The following is a 12,611-nucleotide window of genomic DNA, read 5'->3' as shown; positions in this document are numbered from 1 at the left end:
CAAGATGCAGGACAAAAGCCAAGGAAACGACAACCACCCCGGAAACTACTGTAGGGAAAACAATTCCCACCTCTCTGATCAATGCGATTCCCCTGCCTCCACTTCTGGAAACTATTTACCTCTAGAAGTATCTGTGAAAAGAAAAGTTTCCTGAAATCTGCAGAGTGTTTACTTCTGACAACTACCTGGTAAAATAGCTTATTAGCTTTCAACCCATCATCAATAAGCCAGTGTTCTCTTACATCTGTGTTTATGGGGGGGAGGGGGAAGTAGGAGAGTCCAGATCAAAGGTGGGATCTCTCTCGGGGTCACAGGGGACAGAAGATGACCTACTTGTCAGATTCCTTCCCCTGATGGGCAGTAGTCTGGGGCTGGCACTCAGCCAATAAACCTCAGATAATTTTTGCTCTGTATTTGAGATCTGGGCAATATTCTAACCAATATTTGAATGATTGGTCTACGAAGCCTCTCTTCTTCAGAGCCCAGAACATCATATTGGCTTTTGTTTTAGATATTTCTGTTCAAAATGCTGCTACTGATAAGTAGGTCTCTTCTGGGTCTTCATGCATGGGCTTCAGAGCAGTGATGGTCAACGCTGCTCTTTTCTGTCTGAGCACCATCATGAAAAGGATTTTCAAATTCCTACCATGACTATTCTTCCAATCTTTGGAGCAGCATATGGAAATTCCCGGGCTAGGGATCAAATTGGGGCTCTAGCTGCAGGCTTATGCCACAGTCACAGCAATGCTGAATCTGAGCCACATCTTCAACCTACGCCAGAGCCACAGCTTGTGGCAACGCTGGATCCTTAACCCACTGAGTGAGGCCAGGGACTGAACCTGTATCCTCATGGATACCAGTCAGGTTCTTAACCCACTGAGCCACAACAGGAACTCCCACTCTTCCATTCTTTTTAGATATCCATCCATCCAATCGCTCTTCCTCTTCCCCTTTCCTTCTCAGTCAATTCAATCCCTATGTCATTAGCTAGGGCAGAGCAAGGTGTGAATCGGCAACCATCAGGGACCAGAGGGCACCTCCATGGCTTGAAATGGGCTGTTGCCAAAGCTTGAGAGGGTCCGGGGAGAGTTCACCCGGGAGGAATGCATCAGCACAGACATTGGAGACAGGTGTGAGGAGAAGGCTCTCCTCACAAGGAAGGGGTTGCCATGGTGACAGGCAATCATCACATACTGAGGGATCAGTCAAATAACATTAAATTACTAAGGATAAGGGGAGCCAGGTTTCTCACAGTTTGAAAAGGGAATTACAAATACACAAAGAGGAGTTCCCACTGTGGCTCAGGGGTAATGAACCCAACGAATAACCATGAGGAGGCGAGCTTAATCCCTGACTTCACTCAGTGGGTTAAGGATCCAGGGTTGCCATAAGCTGTGGTGTAGGTTGCAAACGAGGCTTGGATCCAGCATTGCTGTGGCTATGGCTATGCCTGTGGCCAGCCGCTGCAGCTCTGATTCAACTCCTAGCCTGGGAACTTCCATATGCTACAGGTGTGGCCCTAAAAAGCCAAAAAAAAAAAAAAAATAGCACAAGGGGAGAAAGGTAAAAAGAACCCTATAGTGTAGTGAATTGGAGGTAGCAGTGATAGCTCACTGCTTTTCACCTGTAAAGACAAATTTTTAAATACAGATGCAAATGCATATATCTGCACATGCATTGTGTGTGTGTGCACACATGTGCATATATACATTCCCTAGCTCTACCAAACAAACAAGGAGTGACCTCCTAGCAGCAACATGCATACTCAACACCTAGATCCTGGCCTCTAAATACCATTCTCCACCCAAAGAACCAGGGCTCCTTAAAGGAATGATTCAAGGACAGAGGCCAGGAAATTACAAGATAAGCCTGCAATTTCTCATTTGACAAAAAAAGCAATGAATCCCAGAGCAATGTCAAAAGGACCCAAGCCAGCCTGAATGAGCTCTTAGCAGCCAGATGAGGGACAAAATGACCCTCAAAATAAAGAACGATAATAACAAATTATGACTCACTGAACAAAAAGAGGAAACTCTTGAGTTCATACTGATACAAACTCATAAATGGAAAACTGAATGCTCAGTAAGGAATGGGTTATTTTCATGATTTCTAAGTACCTGTCCAGAAAATACTTCTTTTTTACAAAGAGCAAAATAATAACTTTATAGTGGAGAAGGTTGGCAGACACATTAATCAGCTGATCAATGTGGACGTTATCACTAATGGAACTAATATTAATTTCACAACCTAATAAGATGCATTGAGAAGAAGATAGCATCACTTCCATGTTAGTCTTTTCAACAGTATATAAAACCCGAATCTAAGAATATGAAAGACAAGCCCACATAGAAGAATACACCTCAAAATAATTGGCCTGCCATCTCCAAACAAGTCAAGAGTATCCCAAGTCAAAGAAAGGCTGAAAATGGTTCCAGAATGAAAGAGAGAATAGAGACAAGTCAATTAAAGGCCAACATACGATTCTGAAACTGGATTATTTTTCTCTCATAGAAACTATGGGGACAACTGGAAAACGCGAATGGGGCCTGAAGACTCAATGGTAGTAATATATCAACATAAATGTCCTAATTTGATGGCTGTATTTAGGAATAATAGGCATCAACTGATTCAGAAAAAAAAAGCAAGAAGTAATTATTAGAGAAACTCAAATCAAAACTACTGGGAGGTAACTCCTTATACCAGCCAGAACGGTCATCATCAGAAAGTCTACAAACAATAAATGCTGCAGAGGGTATGGAGAAAACGGAACCCTCCTACGCTGTTGGTGAGCATGTAAATTGGTACAAACACTATAGAAAACAGTATGGAGATTCCTAAAAAAAAACCTAAAAATAGAACTACCGTATGATCTAGCAATCCCATTTCTGGGCATACCAGGAGAAAATTATAATTCAAAAATATACATGTATCAGAGTTCCCGTCATGGCGCAGAAGAAACAAATCCGACTAGGAACCATGAGGCTGCAGGTTCGATCCCTGGCCTCGCTCAGTGGGTTAAGGATCAGGCATTGCTGTGAGCTGCGGTATAGGTCACAGATGCAGCTTGGATCCCACATTGCTGTGGCTGTGGCTGTGGCTGGCAGCTGTAGCTCCTATTCAACCCCTAGCCTGGGAACCTCCATATGCTGCAGGTGCAGCCCTAAAAAGCAAATATACACACACACCTCAGTGTTCACTGCAGCACTGTTCACAATAGCCAAGATATGGAAGCAACCTAAATGTCCATTGACAGAAGATATAGTACATATATACAATGGAATATTACTCGGCCATAAAAAAGAATGAAACAATGCCATTTCCAGCAACATGGATGGACCTAGAGATGATCATACTAAGTGAAATTAGTCAGACAGTGAAAGACAAATGTCATATGATATCACCTATATGTGGAATACTTTTAAACTATGACATAAATGGAATTATTTGTAGCATAGAAACAGATGCACAGACTTTGAAAACAAACTTATGGCTACCAAAGAGGACAGGTGTGGCGGCAGGATGGGCAGGGAGTTTGGGACCGGCATATGCACACTACTGTATATGGAGTGGGGCCAACAGGGACCTGCTGTGTAACACAGAGAACTCTACCCAGTATCCTGTGCTGGTCTATATGGGAAAAGAATCTGAAAAAGAATGGATGTATGTTTGCGTATGACTGAATCACTTTGCTGCGCAGCAGAAATGATCACATCATAAATCAAGTCTACCTCAATAAAACTTGGAAAAAAAGAAAAGAAAAGAAAAGAAAAAGGCAAGAAGTTATTTGAACCATCCTTGCAACTTTTCTGTGAGCTTGGGGTTGCTATAAAGTAAGTACAATTCTATGAAACAAACTGAATCCTTCGAATCTCAGTATTTCTCCTCTTTGGTGATTTCATTCCCTCCCAAATCGTCAGAGTCTCCACACCTTGCATTTATGCAACGACTTTCTACATCGGTGACCTGCCATTACATGACAAGTCACCCCAAAACATGGTGGCTTAGGACAACCAATATCTACTTAGCTCAGGATGTTATGGATTAGAATTCCGCACCCCACCCCCAGTCAGCTGGGCTGTTTTCTGGTAGACTCAGCTCTTACCCAGAGTTTGCAGTCGGCTTCCAGCTGTCTGGGTGCTTCTGCTTCTTGGCATTAACAGGCTGTCAGCTGAGACCACAAAGGTAGGCAGGCCATGTGTTGGTGATTCTCTAGCTTGGGAGGCTGGGTCTGTTCCCGGGGCGGCTCAGGGTTCCAAGAAGAACAAGACAGCAAGGATGACTTGGTCCTATTGGCAATAAAAATAAAGAAATAAATATTTGATGGGGTTTAATGGGGCTCCGTGTGACCCCCTTAGCACACAGTAGGCATTCAATAAGGGTGTGGTACTCTCTACCACTTCCCAAAGTAAAATCTACTCCCTTTTTAGAATTTCCCTCTTGACACGCTTCCTGCGGCAACATCACGAGCATTTTCAAATGTTCCTTTTCCTCTTCAACCTGCCGCCCAATCCATTGTGGCGAAGAATTAAGTTGAAGCACCAAGCAAAGTGCTTATATCAGAGCCTGCTCTACATTTTTAAATTTTAAATCGGCTTTTTTTTGTCATGAATTCAGTTAATTTCATCTACCTTACATTCAGCACATCAGGGAGGAACTCCTCACCTCTCTGCTGTCTTGCCAGAGCTGCGTTTCTCCCACAATCCCCTGCGCTGGGCCCTGAGCACCCATCAGGTGATTTGGGTTGTAAGCCTGATCTCTCTGGAGCTGAGTTCTCCTCCACTTTGCTCAGATAATCCACCGGGAAGTCACCTTGACTTTGCCTGGTAGTACAACATGGAGTTGAAGGGCCAGGCTAACTACCTGGATTCAAGTTTCCCTTCCACCACCTGACAAGTCCCTTAAGCTCAGGGTCTCATTTTCCTCACCTGTAACACCGGCGTGATAAGAGCAGGGCTATTGGAGAATCAACGGGCTAACTAAGGAAAGCACTGAGTCTGTGCCTGGTACTGACAAAGGCTTTGATAAGCAGTAGTGGCTACTTTTGCCCCCAGGAGCCCGTCCTTTTCTCACTGTCTCTGCTTGCTCTCGCCTCAGTTCAGGCTCTCATCGCCCCTCTGGGGCACAAGCTCCATCACTGTCTAATTTAGATTCAGCCCCAGCACCACCTCTCTGCATCCATCCTCTCCTCCAGCACAAGCAGAAAAGCCTCATATATGATTTCCCTACTAAAAAGCCTTACCAAATTATTTGGTGTCTTCCCAAATTATTTGGGCTTAAGACCCAGTGTATTTCCTGACCAAATGTCAATAATAAAATATATTTGTGTGGAACACAACAAAAAATAATTATTGGAAAATTTTAAGGTAAAAAACGGACACAAAAGACAAGCCCAAGATGTCTATTATTAGATGTATTAGAAAGGCGTCTGCTTCTAGAGCACAGGGAAGAACTACCTATTGTGCAGTATAACAAACTCTTACATGAAGAGATGCTCAACATCACTAATTATTAGAGAAATGCAAATCAAAACTACAATGAGGTATCACCTCACACAAGTCGGAAAGGCCATCATCAAAAAGTCTACACACAATAAATTCTGGGGAGGGTTTGGAAAAAAGGGAACCCTCCCTCCTCCACTGTTGGTGGGAAGGAATATTGGTGAAGCCACTATGGAGAACAGCAGTAAGGAGGTTCCTTCAAAAACTAAATATAGTACCACCATACGAGCCAGCAATCCCCACACCTGGGCATCTATCTGGAAAAAACCATAATTCAAAAAGATACATGCACCCCAATGTTCATTGCAGCACTATTTACAATAGCCAAAACATGGAAGCAACCTAAATGTCCACTGACAGAGGAATGGATAAAGAAGATGTGGTACACATAAACAATGGAATATTATTCAGCCATAAAAAGAAATGAAATAATACCATTTGCAGCAACCTGGATAGACCTCATACTAAGTGAAGGAGTCCGAAAGAAAAAGAGAAGGATCATATGAGCTTACTAATATGTGGAGTTTAATTAAAATGATACAAAAGAACTTATTCACAAAACTGAAACAGACTCAGATTTCAAAACCAACCTTGTGGTTCCCAAAGGGGAGACTGTGATGAGTGAGAGGGGAGGGATGATTAGGAGGACAGGAATAATACATACACACTGCTGTATACAAAGGAGATAATTAACAAGGACCTACTGGGTAGCACAGGAGATTGACTCAATAGTCTGTAATGACCTATATGGGAAAAAAGAATGGACACATGTATATGGACAACGGATTCGCTTTGCTGTACATTTTAGGTAACAACATTGGAAGTCAACTGTACTCCAATACAATGTTATAAATAAATAAATACTAAAAGAAAAAAAATCTCTTATCTCCCTCCTCAACAGAAACTGGGCACATTGCCTTGCAGCCCATTTATAATAAAAAAAAAAATTGGGGTTTCCTAAGCCCAGGTTCCTCAGCTGTGAAGCAAACCCAGACCACTTGCAGCATCTAGGACCCTCTTTGCCGCCCCTGTGACTTTGGGGGCCAAAGGAGGTGACCCAGGCAGGAAGAATGGGCTGCTTGCGCTGCGGGGACCCGTCAAGCCCTCCTCTCTTACCCAGGAGGGTCGTGCCCTCACTCCCTGCATCCGCGTAACTGCGCTGGGCTGAAGTGGTTGCTAACTTCAAAGCTGGGTAGAATCTAGCCCCCTTCATGGTTCTTGACATTTAGACAGGGTCAGAGAAGTATTCTGTGGGTCCCGACACCCACTGGGGCCAAGACAGGCAGGCTTCCTGTACGTTCGCCACAAGAACATTCTGGAAGACAAAGGGAAGGGCATGTGGATGCCGACGGACAAGAAGTCATGAGCACACGACGCATTTAGGAAGGTACGTTAACCAGGCTGGCCAGCTCACCCTCTTCATGCACTAGTCATGACACTAAATCAAATGTTCAACTTGGCCTTAAGGTTCATGTCGAGTTAAAATGTTTAGTAATATTAACCGCGGTCTTTGAATTAGCTGATGCCGTGCTTCCCAAATTGATGCGAAAAACTTCTGCGTAGCGTTAATTGGTGTGCCAAGAAAAATAGACTTTCCTTGAACAATTAAGTTAGTTTGTTAACAGCAAACAAAGTTCAATGGGTTTTTGGGGGGTTTTTTTCACCGAAGCTCTCCTCAATACTTTATGCAACTTTTTTTTTTATGGCCGTGCTCACAGCATATGGCAGTTTATGGCCAGGGATCGGGCCTGCGCCACAGCAGCAACCAGAGCTGCCATAGTGACCCCAGGTCCTTAACCCACTGTGCCACGAGGGAACTTCGAAGCCCTCCTCAGTACTTTAATACAGCAATAAATATTTTGAATAACCAAAGGGAAAACTTAGCCCTCAGCCTAGCTCAAGCTAACCGGATCAGATATCTTTTGTTTAGGGGTCCCTGATTAACATTTCCCAGGATCATTGTTCTGTTCCTGCTGATATGAGCAATGTTTGTCTAATCCATTTAAAAGTCACTAGAGCCTTTAAGCAAATACACAAAATTATAATTGAATAAAATTAATCTTTGGCTGGATTTGCCTTTAAAATATGTCCAGGAGGTTAGGATTATGTGGTCCTAAGCCTTCGTGACCTAAAAAAAGTAAAATTTCATAAAGGTTCATCTGTTCTCTGTTCCAATGACCCACAAATTAACAAATCATTCTATTAATTACACAGAAACATTTAAGCATTTCAGCCATACAACTTCATCTCATAAGTATGAATTGATCTTGGAGCAACTTATTCAATGTGTGTATATATATATATACAAGGAGAGAGAGAGAATATCAATATATCACAATTGAACACAGGTTTGTGATCTAGGTCATTGAAAACAGAGCATAGCATAAAGTTCCCATTGTGGCTCAGTGGTACCGAACCAGACTAAGATCCATGAGGATGCAGTTCAATCCCTGGCCTTGCTCAGTGGGTTAAGGATTCTGGTTTGCCATGAGCTGTAGTGTAGGTCGCAGATGTGGCTCGGATGCCACGTGGCTGTGGCTGTGGTGTAGGCTGGCAGCTGCAACTCCGATTCGACCCTTAGCCTGGGAACTTCCATATGCCGCTGGTGTGGCCCTAAAAAGCAAAAAAAAAAAAAAAAAAAAGGAAAGAAAGAAAAGAAAATAGAGCATAATATACTTACACGATTTTAATGTAGAAAAGACATATATGCATATGTATCATATACCACATTTTGAAAACATCTGTGTGAGTTCTTTTGAGTCTAAAACTAAAAGGAATAAACAACAGGTCCTATTGTACAGCACAAGAAACTACATTCAATATTCTGAGATAAACCGTAAAGAAAAAGAAGAGAAAAAAGAATGCATATGTGTGCAGCGGAGTCACTTTGCTGTACAGTAGAAATTAGCACAACATTGGAAATCAACTATATCTCAATAAAAAATAAATTTAAAAAAACTAAAATGATTAGACAGCCAAGAAAGACAAAGCTGATAGCCTTATTGTTAGATGTTTTATGGCTGAAGCACTGGTTTAATCATTGTTAAAGTGTATGCTACAATATAAATGTAAGTATCATTTCCTTAAAGTTGTAGGGAAAATTGGTACTTTCCACATTGAAAAGCTTTCTTGACCAAAAATATCTGGAAGATTTTGTCACCACCGTCTTCAGTCTATGGAAAGGGCAAAGATTAAATCTGCTAGCTCTCTGTGGTCTGTAAATTCACCACAGCACCCCTCACCCCTAGCATAAAGCTATCATATGGAAGACATTCAAGCAATATTTATTGAATCAATAGGTAATCCTTTCATCTTGAAATTGATATGATAGCTATATTATACAATTCTAAGTACATTTGTTGATGTCTATGAACTTTATCACCAATTCATTTAATTCAAATGGATACAAAATTCATTAGAAAAATGGAAATGTAAAAGAAATGCTTATATATGGTTTATCAGAAGCAATTACTAAATTACTGAAATCCTGAGGATTATATAAAAATTAGTTATATCAATATAGTAAACAGAGACAATATTCTGTTTATAGAGATATTTCATTTAAATTGAAAAGTAGGAGTTCCTGTCGTGGCGCAGGGGAAACGAATCTGACTAGTATCCATGAGGACAGGGGTTTGACCCCTGGCTTCACTCAGTGGATCAGGGATCTGGCATTGCCATGAGCCACAGTGTAGGTCATAGATGCAGCTCAGATCCCATTGCTGCGGCTGTGGTGTAGGCCCCCAGGTGTAACTCCTATTCAGCTCCTAGCCTGGGAACCTCCATATGCTGCAGGTGTGGCCTTAAAAGCCAGTAAAAATAAATAAACAAATAAATAAATTGAAAAGCAAATGCATTTGTCACTACAGTTTTTCTTTAGTAAAATATTCTTGGGGAGGGCACAGCGTGCAGTTGCTTGATGGGGGATCTCAGTTCCCAGACCAGGGATTGAGCTCGGGCCACAGCAGTGAAAGCACTGCATCCTAACTGCTAGACCACCATGGAACTCCCTAGTAAAACATTTGTTAGAGTTTCACAATATGCCAGATCCCTGACCCACTGAGCAAGGTCAGGGATCAAACTCGTATCCTCATGGATCCTAATCAGATTCGTTCTGCTGTGCCACAGTGGGAACTCCCTCTCTCCCCCTTTCTGTTTTTTTTTTTTTTTTTTTTTTGTCTTTTGTCTTTTTTGTTGTTGTTGTTGCTATTTCTTGGGCCGATCCCTCGGCATATGGAGGTTCCCAGGCTAGGGGTTGAATCGGAGCTGTAGCCACCGGCCTACGCCAGAGCCACAGCAACGCGGGATCCGAGCCACGTCTGCAACCTACACCACAGCTCACGGCAACGCCGGATCGTTAACCCACTGAGCAAGGGCAGGGACCGAACCCGCAACCTCATGGTTCCTAGTCGGATTCGTTAACCACTGCGCCACGACGGGAACTCCTCTCCCCCTTTCTTATAGCTCTTACAGTGTCACCCTTGTATATCTTCTCTGTCCCATTGGACCAAAGGCTTTCCAAGGACAGAGACTACATCTCACTCTTCAAGGTAGAATCCTCTCTATTGCGCCCTGTACCTTATGTATGAGGTGTTCAATAATTGTTTGAATTTAATTAAATTCACATTTTAAAAACCTTTATAAATTTTGAAATAGTTTCTTCTATTAATGATTTTAGATGATCCCATCCCCAAGACATAACATACAAGATATCGTGACTTTTTCTGAAGTGTTACCTTAGTAGTTGCATTTTAAAGACAAAAGGACATATACGCACGACTGTATAAAATAGATGATTAACAAGAACCCACTGCAGAGCACAGGAAAATCTACTCAATAATTCGTAATCACCTGAGAAAAAAGAATGGATATATTTATATGTATGACTGATTCACTTCACAGTACACCTGAAACTAAACAACCTTTTAAGTCAATTGTACACCAATAAAATCAAATTTTAGAAAATAAAGACAAATGAATCTTTTCTTTAGGCAGCATTGGGTTTGCATTGCCTTGCACACATGACACTCAATAATCGTGATGCGTGAATAAATGTGACGGTTTAACTGTTTAATCTCTCATTGGTGCCTATGTGGACTTATGGTGAGTGTCAGCAAAAGCCCCTTCTGACAATAGCACAGAAGGGAATGTACACAAAGCACCTTCTGGACCTGGTGTCCACTTTGATCCGCTCTTTAACAGCAGGACGTTCGTCCTGATTTTTAAGTGTACTTTGAAATCCTCTGATTTTCTCTAATGAACCTCTTGATTGTAAAAGGCTGCCTCATGTTTCAGAAATGAACCAGCAGTGCCTGTGTTCGACGGGGATGGACACAGGCTATTTGAACAGCGGAGCAGCCTATTAACAAGCAGTTATTCTTGTTTTGCTTTTGTTACCAGAAACCAATTTCCTCCGGCAGTTTTTACGGACTGAAAAAAATTACACAAATTAGAGCATGTCTTTAAAAATGAATTGCTTCTACATAAACCTTAGATGCAATTAGAGTTATGATACTTATTACAAAGAGCTGTGTCTCCTTCCACTGGGCGCTAGTGACAAAGGTTAAAAATGCCCTCCTATAAAATACCACATAATTAAACAAAGCAATTTTGTAATTACCCACTACACAACTGGATAAATTCCAAGTTTCATAATTATTTCAACCTATAGATGATCCACGCGTACAAAAAAAAAAAAGTCCAAAGGATAAAAGAATGGAATTCCTCTTCAGCACAATTTAGTTTCGTTCCATTTCTCTCAATTTGTTCAGCTACTCTTCTCCAAAAAATTATAATAACAAATATCAAGCAGTTGTCTGCTTTTTGGATCACCCCCCTCCAGTCACGATGTGTAGATACGGGTATAGGACATTGGGCTTTCTGCTTGAGAACGGCTAAAGCCCACTGGAAATGAGACTTAGAAGTGGTCCCTGGTCCCCTGAAAAGTCAACCCCCGTCATCCACAGCTGCAAGAAGAACGCCTAAGGAGGAGTTGGGGGAACTCATTATCATAATCTGATAGACACAAAACTCTCTAAAAGGCAAACCCTGTTTCCCAATAGGATCACATTACACACCACTCAGCAAATTCCCACCATACCAACCTCCTTGTGTTGCACTTCCAAAAGTTTTCATCAAAACCTCACACTGCCCTCAGCTTCTCAAAGTGCCAAGGCGATAGCTCTCTCACCAAGTTCCAGATACATGTCAGCTACCTCAGGGTCCAGCCCCACTTCCCCATCATACTGTGAATGGAATTGCCTGTGGGTAATTCTAGAAAAGGAATCCATTATGCACAGTCAATCCAACCCACTCTGAGATGACCAAAAAAAAAAAAAAAAAAAAAACTTTTTTAAAAACTATCCTTCAGAATTTCCAGGTCACTGGATGAATTTTAAAATCACAGTGATGACCAAGTGCTTTCATCAAATATCCATGATCTACCTTAGGCATTTTGCTGAGTACCGGTCCTAATACCTTGGCCAAATCTCACCTTTGAGAAGGTGTCCTTGTTAATTATTTAGTCGTTTTACTTTGCAAGCAGTATTCTTGCTTTAGGCTCAACTCCCCCACAGCATAAGGAATAAATGGCCCCAGATGCCAGGAGGTTAGGGGGAGTTTCTATAAATGAAAAAATATAAAAAACGATGACATCTGTTGAAGTTGCCTTCAAGATCTCTCTATTAGAGTGGCATAGCTTTTCCAGAAGGTCACACTTCCCTTCTGGAAAAGTACAAAACAGAACCTGTTAACCAATGATTCACAGAGTCCAAGTTCAAGGTCCTTTGGGAACTCACTTCGTCGTCGAAGCTTTCAGACCATGGGAGAGCAAGGGTCACCACAGGAATACAGTGGTCCAGGCAAAGTGGCCTGGATTTGTCTTCCTCAGTTTTGATATAAAACTATAGGGCCAGATAATCTGATCTCTACACACACTGAACACCCAGTATAAGTTTCAGCTAAAAACCACCTGGAACAATATGAATAGGGCATGCATTTATTTATATATCACTTATTAGGCCAGATCTTTCCTAGGTGTTTTATTAAAATTATCATATTTAACCCCTATGACAAGTCCGTTTTTGTTTTTCATGAGAAGGCTGAGGTCCTACG

The 12,611-nt window shown here is 41.8% G+C and overlaps 1 protein-coding gene across 4 annotated transcripts in view; it reads right to left on the bottom strand.

Moving 5' to 3' along the window:
- LOC146398708 (uncharacterized) overlaps nt 1-12,611 on the bottom strand; it is a 389,742-nt gene that overhangs the window by 334,421 nt on the left and 42,710 nt on the right. For 3 of the 4 annotated variants that reach the window (XR_014819879.1, XR_014819880.1, XM_084982271.1), the window contains exon 3: nt 4,103-4,286. Coding sequence is in view for 2 of the 4 variants with exons in the window: in XM_084982271.1 (XP_084838397.1) it covers nt 4,245-4,286 (42 nt within the window). In the remaining 2 variants the exon portion in view is untranslated. Of the gene's footprint in view, nt 1-4,102; nt 4,287-6,614; nt 6,814-12,611 lie in introns of all 4 variants that reach the window. The other variant, XM_084982270.1, reaches the window with a different exon arrangement.

Source organism: Sus scrofa, chromosome 11 (assembly GCF_054392235.1).
Source record: "Sus scrofa isolate SSC_HxYL_T2T_F1_AM1 chromosome 11, Sscrofa_HxYL_maternal_Yorkshire_Landrace_v2.0, whole genome shotgun sequence".
In the NCBI taxonomy this organism is placed as follows: domain Eukaryota; kingdom Metazoa; phylum Chordata; class Mammalia; order Artiodactyla; family Suidae; genus Sus; species Sus scrofa.
This window is presented reverse-complemented; position numbering and strand designations above follow the sequence as displayed.